This window comes from Triturus cristatus, chromosome 5_2, assembly GCF_964204655.1.
Source record: "Triturus cristatus chromosome 5_2, aTriCri1.1, whole genome shotgun sequence".
NCBI lineage: Eukaryota > Metazoa > Chordata > Amphibia > Caudata > Salamandridae > Triturus > Triturus cristatus.
In genome coordinates, this window is record NC_140588.1 from 405,966,146 (window position 1) to 405,982,296 (window position 16,151).

The 16,151-nt window shown below is 43.0% G+C and overlaps 1 protein-coding gene across 2 annotated transcripts in view; it reads right to left on the reverse strand.

The window, feature by feature from the left end:
- Positions 1-7,467: 7,467 nt before the first annotated feature.
- Positions 7,468-16,151, reverse strand: part of DDC (dopa decarboxylase) — a 423,065-nt gene continuing 414,381 nt past the window's right edge. Inside the window, exons 14-15 of one of the 2 annotated variants that reach the window (XM_085607298.1) lie at positions 15,331-15,551; positions 7,468-10,624 (exon numbers count right to left, since the gene is read on the reverse strand). In XM_085607298.1, coding sequence (XP_085463424.1) covers positions 15,336-15,551 — 216 coding nt within the window. In that variant the 3' untranslated portion in view covers positions 7,468-10,624; positions 15,331-15,335. The remainder of the gene's footprint in view (positions 10,625-15,330; positions 15,552-16,151) is intronic. The other variant, XM_085607299.1, reaches the window with a different exon arrangement.

Below are 16,151 nucleotides of genomic sequence, written 5' to 3' on the forward strand. Positions count from 1 at the left end.
CTGATTCCCAGTGTCACTGATTGGTGCGTCCATGATGTGGAAACTGGGGATAGTACACCTGTGAAGCACAAAACTTACAGGGTGACTGACAGGGAGAGAACTTGCATCAAGGAGGAGGTCTCCAAGATGCTTGCATTAGGGGTGATTGAGTCCTCTAACAGTCCTTGGGCCAGCCCAGTGGTCTTGGTCCCAAAGGCTGCCGCACCGGGTGCCACACCAGAACTCCGGTTCTGTGTGGACTACCGAGGACTCAATTCAGTCACCAGGACTGACGCGCACCCCATCCCCAGAGCTGATGAGCTCATAGATCGGTTAGGAGCTGCACGGTACCTCAGCACGTTTGACTTAACGTCTGGGTACTAGCAGATCGCCTTGACTGATGGGGCAAGAGAGAGGTCAGCATTCTCCACACCAGATGGGCACTACCAGTTCCGGGTTATGCCCTTTGGAATGAAGAATGCACCTACCACCTTTCAGAGGTTGGTCAACCAGGTGTTGGCTGGACTGGAAGAGTTCAGTGCCGCCTACCTGGATGACATTGCAGTGTTCAGCGCCAGTTGGGAAGAACATCTGCGCCACCTCTGGGAGGTGTTGATGGCGCTGCGGAGGGCAGGCCTCACGATCAAGGCGAGTAAGTGCCAGATCGTGCAGGGTTCTGTGGTGTACTTTGGGCACCAGGTTGGGAGCGGCCAGGTGGCACCCCTACAGCCCAAGATTGAAACCATCCTGGCTTGGGAACCCCCCAAAACCCAGACAGAGGTTAGAACCTTTTTAGGACTCACCGGGTATTACAGGAGGTTTGTCAAGGGGCATGGCAGCATTGTTGCAGCCTTGACGGAGCTGACTTCCAGGAAGCAGCCCAAGAAAGTGATTTGGGCTGACACCTGTCAGAAAGCTTTTGAGGCCCTAATAACTGCTATGTGCACGGCACCCGTGCTCCTGGCACCAACTTCTCCAGACAGTTCATAGTACAAACAGACGCTTCAGAGCATGGTGTGGGGGCTGTTTTGTCACAGATGAATGAGGAGGGCCTAGATCAACCAGTAGCCTTCATCAGTAGGAGGTTACTTCCACAGGAACAGAGGTGGAGTGCGATTGAGCGTGCTGCATTTGCTGTGGTCTGGGCACTGAAGAAGCTGAGACCATACCTGTTTGGGACTCACTTCCGGGTTCAGACAGACCACAGGCACCTCAGATGGTTGATGCAGATGAGGGGTGAAAATCCAAAGCTGTTGAGGTGGTCCATTTCCCTACAGGGGATGGATTTCATGGTGGAACACCGCCCTGGTACAGAACACGCCAACGTTGATGGTCTGTCCAGATTTTCCGCCTTAGTGGTGAGAACTCCCAGGAGGTAGGGTAGTTCTCCCCACATTTCAGCTGGAGGGGACACGTGTTAGACCTAGCACCTTGGCGTGGGTCTCCCTTCCATTTTTTGCTGTTGCCTCATGTGTTTTTGCCGGTGTTAGATGCTTTGGGCACTGTGCCACTGCTGTCCAGTGCCACAGTACAAGTGCTCCCTATTGTAAATTGATGTATGGATTAGTGATTCCATGATTGGCAGGTTTGGTTTACCTGTCAGGCCCTAGTACAGTGCACCAGGAGTGCCCAGGACTGGTAATCCAAATGCTGCTGGTGGGCTTGCAACACTGGTTGTGCCACCCACAGAAGCAGTTTGTAAATGTGTGTCTAAGACTTGACATTGCAGAGCCTGCGTGCAGTCTGGTACTGTCATGCTGACTGGGCAAGTGCACCCACTTGCCAGTCCCTAAACCTTCCCTTTTCTTCATATCAGACACCCCTTTGGTAGGCCCAAGGGCAGGGTGCATTGTAAGTATAAGGTAGGACATGCCCTGGTGTGTGTGGCATGTCCCAATAGTGAATTACAGCCATTTTCGTTTTTCACTATTGCAAGCCTACCTGTGCCCCATAGGACAGAATGGGCAGTTTGATTATTACATCTTATAATCCTAACTGACTTAGGGAATATGGTAGAAATTCGAGTTTAGGATGCCTGAACTCAGAATGATAAAATACATCTTTTAGTGAAGTTGTTTTAACATTGTGTTTGAAAATACCACTTTTAGAAAGTAGGTATTTTTTTGTCTAACCATCCAAACCTGCCTCTGCTGGGTTGTGTATTCCTTGTCTGGAGTTTGAGTGACAGGAGCTGGGGAATTCCAGTTGGCTGGGGAATTCCCGGAGACAGGGTGAGTCAGAACAGGTCTGAATAGAGAGATCTCCATGTAGATGGTTGGGAGGAGTTGCACTTGGGACCTGAATAGGGCTGTGCTTTCTCTTCACAATGCTGGCTCCACCTCCTGTGGTGTGTCTGATGTCTCTGCCCTGCACTGTGAAAGGACAGAAGGAGTCATGTCAACAAAGTACTCCAGGACTGACCAGAACTGGTTTGGACTAGGCAAAGGCCTCTCTGCCTTCAAAGAACAAAGAGAAACTGTGTATAAAAAGGAGACCCCAGAACTTTAGATCACTTTGGGAAACATGAAGAAACCTTTGCTGAGGGGTGGAACCAGAAGAAACTGAGGAGAGACTATCCCTAAGCTGAAGTTCTGCTTGGGGATTGGCCTGCAGTGGTTGCCTGACTGCCAAAGAGAAGAGAAAAGGAACTTTGTGTACTTAATTCAACTTGTGAAGGATCTCCAAGGGTTTGAGAAGAGAGCTTGCCTCCTGCTGAAGTCTCAGGGACAACAGACTTCACCCATTAGCTCCCCAAGAGTTCTTTGGAAGTACCTGCTGTTTTGTGAGGCTTTCTGAGGGACTGCGTGTCGCAAGGAGCTGGAAGCACGACTCACGAACAAGAAGCGTGTCGCCGAACTGCCGCTGCCGCTTCACCACATGAAGCGCCTCGCATCGCAGGAGATGACGATTGACGTCGCAGCAGACGCCGCCGCATCACCGGGATGTGTGTCGCAGAGGAATCGTTGAGTCATCGCAGGTCCACCAAAGCGCCTCGCATCGCCAGGGGAGAGGATCGACGTCGCAGCAGATGCCGCCGCATCACTGGGAAGCGTGTCACAGCGCCTGTCGCAGCACATCACCTGAGAAGAGGATCGACGTTGCCGCAGACGCCGCCGCATCTCCGGGAAGCGTGTCGCAGGGCCTGTTGCGGCTCATCGCCGGAGAAAAGGATCGACGTCGCAGCAGACGCCACCGCATCACTGGGAAGAGTGTCGCAGGGCCTGTCGCGGCTCGAATTGTTGTGGAAACATCTCGCATCGCCAGGGAAGTGGATTGACGTTGCAGCAGATGCCGCCACATCACTGGGAAGCGTTTTGCGGCTCGCATCGTGTGGAAGCATCTCGCATCGCCGGAGAAGAGGATCGACGTCACAGCAGACGCCGCCGCATCACCGGGAAGCATGTCGCGTCAAGAAGGAAGCGCCATCTTTGTTTCTTTGCACCAGATCTTCAACGCATCACCGTCCTTGCAACTCTTTTGTTGTCTTGCATTACGCATCTTAAGGTACATTGAACTCTGCTAATTCTACCATTTTAAGTACAGTATTGTGGATTTTTTGTCATTTGTGGTCTTGTGATAAATCTATATAAAAGATACTTATTTTTATAATACAACCTGTGTGGTCCATCTGTAGTGTTGTCACTTGATTACTCTATGTCTTCACAAGTGCTTTACACAGTGCCTCTGAGATAAGCCTGTCTGCTCGTGCTAAGCTACCAAGGGGGTGAGCTGGGGTTATTTTAGGAGTGTACCCCCTTACCCTGACTAGACGGAAGGGTCCCTATTAGGTCCAAGGTACCTACCTCTGCCAACTAGAGACCCCCAAATCTAACAGCATCCACTTATAGTGAGCCACAATTTGCTACCTAGCTTATAAATATTCAGCAGGCTGGTTGAATTCCTGCCTAGTACGATTCAGATTTTTAAGAACTGACCTATTAGAACATAGATCGGTTCTTAAAAAATCTTTACTGACTGCCGCAGTTTGTGACCAGCATTTTGTGGCTGGATAATCATTCGTATGGGTCTACGTTTTCAAGGATAGTGCAAGATGCTAGTCTATGCACTTGCTTGATATGCACACACTATGCATCGCCCATTACAGTTGTTCACACACTGATGTGTTAGTAATATCCTGTTTTATCTCTTAACTGTGATGTAATTTAAGATTTTTTCAGTGATGTGATCATGTGTGAGGTGATCAATTCCAGTGTTTTTTTTGGTTTGTTTGATAATCATAACTTTGTTTCAACTATGTTTTTTTCATGGATTTTCTGCGGATTTTTTAATTTTTTAATCCATGTTGATGTCTTATAAGAAACTATAACTTTGTTTCAGTGAATATGCATACACATAGATTAACGCATTATGGTATTGTTTGTATTTTAATATGGACTGTAATTAGGACTATTCCCATCACTATAAAGGCTGTTATGGAGCCTGTGATGTCAGTGCCTACCATGTCACTGTACATAGCCTCGGGTAATTAGTCTGTAGTTATCCAGTTAAATAGTAATCCTGGGAGCCAGTCAGATTGTTCAAGTATCAGAATCGTACGTCAGGGATTTAAACAACGACGGTATTCAGTGAAAGCACACCTTATTGTGCCTCTGTTGGGTTTGATGTGGTAGTCAGTAGATGATAACAAAACCTGTTGTAGAAAAGTAGAAGCTGGTCTGTATATAGAACAACGTGCATGAACCTTTATGTTCTGTTATGGCATAGGGAAAAGGCAAACAAATGTAAGTAATCAGGCAGACGTGTATTTGGCTTCATCTTTCTTTATTAATGCTTTCGATATATAGGCATTAAACGCAAGAGACTGAATTTAAATACACTTGTCTCTACACTTCCACAATTTATGATGACAAAGTGAAAAATCTATCGCATGACAACACAAAAGTAAACGTTTGTGGCTTTAGGAAGCACACAGACAGTACAACACAATTTCCAAATGCACAACAGTTTCATAAACGCCAAAAGTGTGCACTTTCGTGGCAATTGCAATTTCACAACTTGGAATGATCCTGTTTAAGCAGTTGTTCAGGAGGGGATATTGAAAAATGGGTTGGCAAGAATTCAAACAATCAGAAAAAACAGCAGTGTGGTACATAGGAAGACATACAAAAAAGGTGGTCAAAAACGTTTATATATATCTATATCTATATATCTATATATATATATATATATGTCAAATTTGGCACATGGTTATCCTGTCACTGACCCTGTTGGGCACAGTGTACGTGATTGCAAAAGATCAAACTTCATTCAGATTGCTGGGCGACACGTGGCTTCCTCTTATAGTATAGATGTAGAAACTATGACTACCCCAAGGTTAAACTACGGGGGGGGGGGAATGATTGTACATTTAGGTCACGTGACTCCTTTAATTTACAATGCCATGTCTTCTATTACCAATATAATAGAGATATGTTGATCATGTTTTTTAAGATAAGATTGCATATAGCGAAATCTGCAGCACATATGAATGTTATGATCTTTGTCCATAGAAACGGGACGTTTCTTTTGTGATATGCATTCATTATTTGTTGAATAATTTTGGAATCATGACTTGTTTCTGCTGTTTTAATCTGCATTCAGAGTACTACCAACCGACTGGCAATTAATTAGGATTAAGGACATCCACACCACTCATAGATGGCGCTGGTAAGTCTATGTAATGAATGTATTCCATTGGCATTGTTTCTGTATTTGATGTCTTTTTATTGGTACTATCACATTTCTATTCGTGATTAAGGTTATTTGGCTGAAATGCATCAGCAAACTATAATATGAAAATGGAATGGGAATAAAGTTTGAGCACCTGTAATCTGAGGGAGTGCTTTCTTTTTCTTTGCAGCTCAGAAACTGCAGAAAATGCAGTTGTGTGTATGTGTGTGTGTATATATATATATATATATATATATATATAACTATTACGTGTGAGTCCTATTGTCAAATATTCATGTGTTTGATAATATAAAAAGCCAAAAACAAAATACTGTGAACATTGTTATGTTTACCATAGTTAAAGCAAGGCAGACACACTTTTCGACACATTGCGTGGTCAAAACCAAACCTATTTTGGTGGAGTTTATATTTTAGTGAATTCAACATCATGAATACAGTAGACAAGTGGAAACGTAAATGCAAACATAATTTTGGAGGAGCACCAGGTATTACAGTGAGATAGTGCGCATGTTGTTTAATGACCTCCTAGTTCGCATACATCTCCATGGAGCAGCAGCACTCCATAAGCAATTTTGTCAACATTTGGTGCTTCTGCAGGTCACGTGACTCCATTACAAAGCCATGTCTTCAACTACCAATTTAATACATATGTGTTGAACATGTTTTTGTAGGGAAAATTCCCTGCTGATACCTTTACTTTTCTGGATATTAAGCAAGAAATATAGCCATGAAAATTCGTCGTTATCACTTCTGGATTTCGACAAACAAGCTCTTGAAATAATTGACATAGAAACAGAGCGCTGTTTTTCTCTTCCGTAAGTTGCATCTGAAAAGGAGGCGTGTCAAGACCCAGGGTGTTCATGCAATGGCTTGCAATGTCACAAAAAGTCAGTTATTAAGCAGCATAATCTACAATAAAAATATGAAGGGTGGCACTAATTCTACAGCACCCTGGCTTCTTCACACTTCAAATGAAAGATTTAGAAGGCTACATTTTCAAAGAGTTTGTTCTTAGTAGATGTAGCTTACTCCTGTAATACTCCTTGCTTACTCCTGAATCCCAGTACAACGTTCCTACTCCTGGCTGCATCCTAAAATGAAGAAGTTCTGCAAGAGTAAATCACACCGAATTTTGTTTTAATCATGCCCATAGTCCTTGCTATAGATTCCTGCATAACATGATCTTAGTTGTTTGTATGAGTTCACAGTTGCACACGTTCTTCTGTATTCTTGATATGTTATTGTTATTTAATCCCCATATTTAAATGCTAAGTGGCCATTGTACAAACACGAGGACTACAACAGTAGACTTGTTAGAACCAGTAGTTGGTATGAGCGTTTCTGTCTGCATTGTCGTTCTACTACTGAATCATCCGTGATCTAGCAACAAATTCAAAGCACAACTTTTGTTTAGCTCCCTCTTAAACAGGCTAGATTCACAAAGGGTTTGCTGTGATTTACTTTTGTGGTGCTCCTGGCTTACTGCAGCATTCCAGGAATATATATTCCTGGCTCACCTCTAGAATTCAGGAGTAACTTCTACAAGGGAAAGTAACAGCTACTCACAGCAAGGCCTTGGAAAATCAGGCCATTTGTGACTACAGAAGCACCAACAGTATTGCTTCACGTGCATGGACTAGTGTAGGAGCTAAATATGAGCGCTATGCACTGACATTCAGCCAAATTCCATAAAAGTGCAATTTAAAGTAATCATAGGTATAGCAAAGCAATTTACAACAAAGTGCTCAACATTTGACCAAAAGGCACACTGGTCTGGACAAAATCAGACTGCATCTATTTTTCTCAAGAGCTATTATATTGAATTCTTTGGGTACAACATGCCACTTGCCTGGCAATTGAATCTTTCATTGGTGACATAAACATATTTGGCCTTTTGGGAATATTTAACTCTCCCCTTTTTACATGCTATAGTAATAGGCTACTGCATTGCTTGCTGCTTTTAAAAAAACAACAGCTAATTCAAATTACTGATTATCAAAGATGCTAATGACATTTTGGAGTAAGTTCATAATAATCCTAGGTTGGCAGAACTTGTGGAGTTTTACTCTGAGGAATTCAGCAGGGATCCATAAAAAGTCAGCAAGATTCCACGAAGTTAAAAAAGCGGCAGAATTTCAGCATGTCTTGCTGCTGATGCTGATTTTTAGTGCCAGAAACTTGTTCAGCATTGTAAAATCATTGCGACCGGCACTACGCAGCGTGCCAGAGAGTGCTGCTTCTTTCTGCAGCTCGAGTAGATTTTCTACTTGAGCGGTAGTTGTCTCAACGCGAATGGTAGCGACCTGCCGTGTGCCGAGACTTGTCCTTGCCCTCAATTTTCTTGCTAGCGCTCGCCAACTTAATGTTGATGAGCCGCGTGTTCGAAAAACCTCATCACGCAGAGGTTGGCAGAGTTTTTCTGGAAATCCGTGCTCTACCGGTGGAGCGGAGTTTACAGCCTACCCCTAATAATAATCCATATTTGTGAACTCCCAGGCCCTGATTCATAAAGATTTTGCTGTGAGTAGGTGTTTATTTACTGTTAGAATACTCCTTGTTTACTTCTTGAATTAAGATGTAAGCCATCAGCACCTCAAGAGTGAGTCACATCAAAATCTTTGTGAATCAGGCCCTAGATAGGGATACAACAGACGTGCTATATTTGGACCTTGATGAGCAAGCAATAGTAGTAAAAACATAGAAAACCTAAATGAAATCAAAATAAAATAGGTAAATGAGCCTTACAATCTACAGTGAGTAGTATAACAGTATTCTAGCCTCGCTGTTAAGGGCGGTGTTACATGTTGGGTGGATTTTAGCCTGGTATTTCCTCCCCTGAATTATTTATACTAAGGGTATCAGTAACTCCAGGAATAGGCGGGAAGCAAAAATACAACTGATTGTATGTCTTTTGGGGAGTAACATAGGGGATCGATGTTTTTGCACCTATTCCCACACTTTCCCAGGTGGAACAGGAAACCCTAGAAATCATATGTGGTTGATAATTCTCGTTCCTGGACACTTATTTAGCCAAAACAGCAAGCAGTCAACTTGCCCAAAAATCACTTGGCTTACAGTCGTGTACTTGTTTCTGCATTTTGTTGATGGAGGCCTTTTTCCACCCAGACCATGATTAGTATACCACTTGGTGTTTCAAATATTGTTTATGAAATGTTGCCCAAACGCTACAAGGCTAGGTTTTCAGTTATTCGCACCACCTTTTGTAACAGTACATTTGATACAGAAAATTTACATGTATCAGTATGGCATATAAAATACGTTGAAACCATATTGATGAACTCAGATTTGCCTCAATAAATGGTATTACTTTCACCTGCTGTATTGAAAACCCATATTAATAGGGCGTTGCTCGTTAGCCATGCACCTCTGCAATGACTCCCATAGGCGGCGCGCACACTTACATTTGTTCATACCTGTGTGCACCTTGCACATGAAAACAATGATGCGATGGGCTCCTTACTGCCTAGTAAGAAAACTGAAGATTTGCTTTCTCTTTCCCATCTGTAGTTTGTACGTCCCCCTTTACCTCAGTCAGTGGCCATCACTGAAGATGTTCGATGGGTAAATCAGCTCTTCCCTGAGCAGAGGGTACAAAGACCCTCAGCAGCACAGGGGTCGAAATCTTTGGCGCAGGTCCATGGTGTTCATTAGAAGAACTCAGCAGACTGGACTTTTTTGTGAAAGTATACCAAGCGCATTCTGATTTAATTGATACTTTTGGGCATCTCCCCTATGATATAAATATGACAGATATATGCCATGAGCACGTCACGTTCCTAATCAACGAAACTAGACTTGGATACCAGACGAGCGCAAACAAGGGCAGGTTGCAGCCTCTTGACGTAAATCTGATCGCGTCTAATTCGGAAGTGCACAAGCAGTGTATGAAAGATCGACTGAATCGTATTTTATCTGTTGTAACGCTACGATGCGTCACTTGTCTTCTGCACGTGAACCAAACCGATAACACGTTTTTAAAGGCACACACACACACGATTGTGGTGATGTTATTATCCAGACCAAGTTGTTACGTTGGAATACACTCATTCACAGTTTTACAGTCATGATGGCTAAGTACTTTTCTATATCGACGAGGACATTCAGAGGCAAGCGGGGTCGTTTTTGGTGCACAGCGTACATTCTGGTAGGACACGTCATGTAAAATCTCATCAAACATATGGACAGACGGATTAAGCAGGCCGCATTCATAAGGATTAGTCTAATCTTGAAAACACAATTGGATTACAGCAAGGTGGAATTCAGTGCAGCGAGGGGGGGGGGGGGTGGATGAGACGGCGGCCCCATCCTCACTTCCACAGGGCACCTAAGTGGAAACACGCAAAACCTCATCACTGAATATGCTTTCTGAGAGGGAACTCAGGGAAACTGCCAATCTGAGCAGTCAGTGGTTTTTTCATATGTGGAGAACGTTGTGGTGTAGGGCTATGCTTATAAGACTTGTCGACATAAAGTGCACGATTCACAAAGACTTTTCTGTGATTTACTCTTGAAATTCAGGAGTAAGCCAGAAGTACAGTAAGCGTAAGTAACACATACATACGCAAAGCAAAACCTTTGGGCCTATTTCTTGGCTAGTCCTGCATTTCAGTAGTGTGCTGAAAGTGCTAAAAGAGAAAGTCACAAAGCAGAATCTTTGAGAATCGAGTCCATTGTGTTTCACGGTCCTAAAACTAAAAAACACGACTTGCATCTTTTTAAAATATATTTCTGCTAGTCGACCTGCATCCCAATCCCATCCATATTCTTCCCTATTAAATTAGTAAGTAAAAAAATGCCTCCATGTTTGAAACTTGATGAATGATGGAGTTTGAAAGTTTAAAACGTTATCTCTGGTGAGATTTCAAGACAATGACGTTACATATACAAAATACAAGGAGGTGGTCTTGGGTCCTCTTCATCTTGAATTCTCCATCTGCATTAAAGAAAAGAAATCGTGCATGAGTGGATCAACGTTTTGTAAATTTTTTTGGTTTATGATTTTAGCCAACACATATTGATATACATTTAAGTTATCTTTTAAACAAGTCTCCTGCAAGAGCTCGTGTAGACATTAAAGGGGATTGATACATGTAGCCCTGCTCTTTGGTGACCATGCTGACATTGAGTGTTTGACAGCCTGTTCAGATGAAGCAATCATGGGTCATGCTGGCAACTTGTACTAGACCTGCTCGGTATGTCTTTTCGCATAGAGACACCACCTGGTGTAAATTCCAAAGTCCATGTATCCCCCAATGTTGTTGGTGTTGGTATGTACTTCAACTGCTTGGGCAGTTTATGGTTGACTTAGCATGATGGAGGAGTAGATGATTGCCTGTCAAATTAGTAGTGGTTTCCCAAACTACCCATGATTAGTTTGTTTATGGGAGAATATATCTATAGACAGCGTTGAACGTCTTCCGTTCTGGTAGTATGTGCATATGCCTGGGTTAGGGATAGGTTGTCTGTTTGCTCACTTGTGATTAATAACATTGTCTTCCACAGACCCAGAGTTTTCTGCATTGGAATATCGCCTGTTAGTCTATTATTCTGGTGCTTTTTCTGAGTCCTGGTATATAGCATGATTAGAACATGGTGGAAACGGAGTGTGCTTACTTGTAATCTCCCCACCAGTCGGAAAGTATTGTATTTTTGACAACTTCATTTTCACTGCACTCAAAAATCCAAGATAACCTCACTATTACTAGATCTTTCAAAAGAGTCTTACATTTCTTTAAGAGTAAGGCATGCTTTTCAGCCTAGAGCAGAGGACACTATTGACGTGTCACAGGTCAGAGAGAATATAAAAATACCTCATGATTGAGCAGACCTTTCAGAAGATACCATGACGCACCATGGGGAGAAAAGTGCCTGAACCCCAAACCCCAAAATCAGACTATAACCATTGTGACTCTAACATGCAGCCCTGGGTATGGCATAGGGGCGCAGATTATAAGGATATGTTTTTTATGGACAAACTTTGTACCGATTGACTCCACCACCAGGATTTGAACATGCGAACTATAGGTCTGTCTGACACCAGAAACAAGAGCACATACCCCCAAATTATGTGTCTTGCCATGGCTTGAAATAATCACAACCACTGTTAGGAGATGGCAACAGAAAGATAGGGCCGAAGACAGGATGGTACAGGTAAAACAATGTTAATATGATGTATAGAACTGTTTTTATTAGCATATTTAGTATGGCACAACTTTAGAAAATCTCCATGCTGTGGACGCTGTTTTGATGCCGCTTTCACTCCTGCTCTCCACCCTCCCATCCCGTGTCCCTGCACATCTTCTCTCCCCATAGGTCTGCAGAAGCGAAGACAAATTGACACTTTGGGTTTTTACTGTGTGCGAGTGCTTTAAGTGAACATCCTAGTGTTCCTAACTGTCATAGTTTTCCAGTGGCGGCTCCTCCTCAATGGCGGAGGAGCGTCGCCTCACTGCCAGGCTCAGAGCCAGAAAATGTAAAACAAAATGATGTTCTTGCATCGTTTTATTTTGCATTTGCCGGCTCTTAGCCCGGCCTGTTGGGAGGGGCCGAGGCATGGGAGGGGGGAGGAGGAGTGCTACATGCACTCCACTCCACAAGTGCTAATGTGTATTTGGCCGACCATCTCAGGGCGACCAAGACACACATGCACACTTAGGTTTTCTCCAGCCTAGCTGCATTGAGCAGCTGGGCTGGAGAAATCTCACAGACTCCCTGGTCTGAGCAGGGCGTCTTTCCTGCCCGCTCAGGCCGATTGGACAGGGAGTCTGTCCCATGGGCTTCTGGGACCAGGCAGGAAGAGGAAAGGAGGTGTGACGAGACTCAACGCTGGAGGTAGCCGGTGGCAAAAGGTAAGTTTAAAAAAAAAAATATATGTATTTCTAACACGCTCGGCGCGCTGTCTCCTGTATGACCCCACCCGCCTCACCACCCCACCCGCCTCACCACCCTACCCTCCCCACTATCCTTTGTTTATGGCGGCTGCCACTGCAGTTTTCTAGGCCCTTACGCTTGGTTTCGTTGCTGAGCACAGCTTATTCATTAGTGTATAAAATCATTGTTTAAATGTTTCATATTAGTTAGAACCTCTGACAGAGGTGGTGCAGAATTTGCTGGATGCTTTCCTAATATGGGTTTGTGCTTATGTACATAAAAAGTGATGTTGAATTCTCTGTTTTTTTAAAAGGTTATCACTAGAAATTATACCATGATGACTTTGCGTTTTTCCTAATTTGTCATGCAAGGATTGAGTATAATATAAGAACTCCTTGTTTTGAGGGTGAGCCAGAAAACTTTCCCATTCCATTAAAGACTAAACTTGATTATTTTGAGATTTTAAAGATTTTCTTTTAGGGATTCTGCACGATTTCTTTATGATTTTGCTGTTCATTTGGCACCTAGATTAGTGTCTGATTTTAACTGCTTTGTAATTCTGCATTTGAGAGCTTTTCTGGCATATAATCTGTACCACTAGATTTTGAGCTTTTGTATGAAACTCTTTAAACTGCTCTAGAACTCAATTATTGAATGGCCCCAGTTACTTATGTTTATTACTATGCTAAATTGATGACAGGTAGGGTGCCTATTTGTGCAAGATCAACCTCAGATCGAACCTCTGAGATAAAGTTTGGGGTTATCTTAATTTTGGGGTGTCTTGAATATTGGGGTGCTGTTTTGCTCCCACAAATGTTTCTGCCCAATAGGTCGTAGAACCTTTATCTTGTAGGAGAGCGAATGCTGAAGCATGTAGTTCTGGTTCCTAGCTGTCATGGCAACAATCCAGAGGTATGGAATTGCAACACGCAAATGCAGCATATAAAAGTCAGGCACAACAAAATGCCAGTTCTACCTTGTATGGCAATGTGCCACCCATTCTGCCTGGAAGAGGAGGAACTCTTCATGTGATTCTATGAATCTCCAGACACAGGATCCAGGTGAAATGGCCATATCAGCACAGTCTACTCTAACCCAGCCGGTGTTGCCTTCAGTGCTACAGGCCAGCTATGAAACAGCCTCTGGGTGGGGGAGGGTAACCATGTAGGGGAAAGATAAGGAATTAAATATTGCTACACCAACTTTATGTATTACCTAAAGTAAATGTGGATATGTTGCAATGTGAAAGTCATTGACATACCACAAAGTAAAGACAATGGACAGAATAGTGAAAATATGCGAAAGAACCTAATGCCATCCAGAAATATAGTGCAGAGTAAAACAAAGTGGCAGCACACACAGCATTCCCATGAGACAACCACTCCCAAGAGTGACGAGAAGGAAATAATTAGCATCCTTTAAGCACAAACAGGAGTACTCCAATGAGAGGATGTGGATGTTATTTAAGAGCCGCTGGAGAGAGAGAAAGAGAGAGAGAGAAATACAAAAGATACAAAAAAGCAAACCAACACTCATCTATAAGTGACATCAGTCTCCAAAGGAGAAAGTGAAAACTTAAAGTGGTGTGGGACAGGAGAAATTTTTACCTGGGAGAGGAGGAGTGTGCCATATAAAATAACTTTTTTAAAAATAAATAAATAAGTGGGGCTTGTCTTCAAAGGAAAGACACGCCTCGCGTGTTAAGACTGTGAAGGGGAAGGCCAATGGTATTACAACAGTTATAGTTTTGAAAGGATTAATTCCAAAATGACACTTATGAGCCTATTTAATGCAACTTAATTTAAATGCAACTTAATTTGAGAAACAAAACAAAGTATCAGCTAAGATGCTAGTGACTGCTCTTCAAAATATACTACTTAAATTCTTAGTGCTCGGCAGTTATGACACAGACCTAGGGATAGAGCATGAGGAGGGAGCGGTACCCACCCCTTTGTCCAGTTCTTTTCCAAATGTGTAAGGCGTTCATAGTCTATTGAAATTCCTGAACCAAGCAAGCTCCCAGACCAACAAGGAGCCGACAACTTTAGATGCGCACAAACATCACTGTTGCTGACTAGGAAGTCTCGGGCATAGATTTATGAAATTCCCTACTAAGCCAAGATTTACAAAGACTTAGCGTCAGGTTTGTGTTACTTTTTTAACACAGACCTGACGTAAAGTGTTGAGCTGGTATTTACAATCCAACACAAATAACAATTTGCATTGATTGTAACCCAAAGTAATGCAAGGCATTACTATGCAACAAGGGGGCTTTTCCTTGGGTGGTGCATGGGTGTTCCAATGCAACCACCTATGGGTTTTGATGCAGGTACCTAGCTAAAAAGAATTGTAGAAAGGGATTTGAGCAGAAATCCTGCACCTGCCTGAGCCGCCAGGAGTAATGAGGAGAAATATTTTCATTTCTCCTAGATTTTTTCTTTTTTATGTGTGCTGCATTTTACAGCACACATCCAGAGAGGAAACTGCCTTAAACTATGCTGATCATAGCACAGACACCATTGCAATATGGTGCAAGGGTGCCTGCATTGGTGCGTGGCAGCCAAAATTGCATCAGCGTAGAGCGAGGGCAGAACGGTGCCACATCTTTGTTGATATGGTGCTGTTCTGCTCTCTCCCATTTAAGCAGCAACTTTACTGTGCTGCTTTGTGTAACTTCTTTGTAAATATGGCCCCCATTTCCTCGATCAAGCTTCCCTCCTCTTCTATGTGCAAAGCCTCACACTTAATAAGAAACAAGAAAAGCATTACCTTATTCAATTCCTTATCTGGATCCGATGTCCGCCATTCAGTAGCTCTGCTGCCAACTCTTTAATGTGTTTCCAGGCAAATTGGACATGATGAGAATCCGTTGTGCGGGCACAGATGACAAAGCGCAACACAAACTTGTCCCTCAGCTTGCAGGGAACTATATGAATTTTTTTGGTTTGATTTATGTTTTCAAGTAGTTCCTTATTCAATTCATTGGATCCCTACAAGAAAGATATTACATGAATAGAATACATTGCTTAAAGATTTGAAATATTATTTTTAAAGGTATACATCGTAGAATTATAAAATGCAACAATCAATACAATCATACTTGTGAATACCATATAATCAATTGTGTACTCCTGTATGCCCATTTTCTTTCTCATTCCATTCAAGGCAAAGCCAAATGAGAAGTGAATAATTCAGTTCCTATAGACATAAATCCTATAGACATAAAAAAAATTGCGAGACACATGCAAAAAGTATTAAAAGATTACTCTTCTTTTTTCCATTAAACTGACCCTGGTCTATGGGCATCTTTAAAAAAATTGAAAAAATACCAAAGTCCTGGGATGTTTGAGCATTTTTCCTGCCTGGCACTGCCCTGGTGTTCATGGAGGATCTGAAGAGGAAAAAAGAAGGCGGTCATGGCATCAGATGGCCCTTGTTGGATGGGGAGGACCTACTAATAACTTGTGCCCCGGCGGATGCTGAGCTGCAAGAGTTTTTCCCCATCGCTGACCTATAGATGAGGTGTGGAAGTATGAGAGGTGGGCAGATGGGACTGACAGCATTTTTGTCAACTATCCCGTTACCATCCC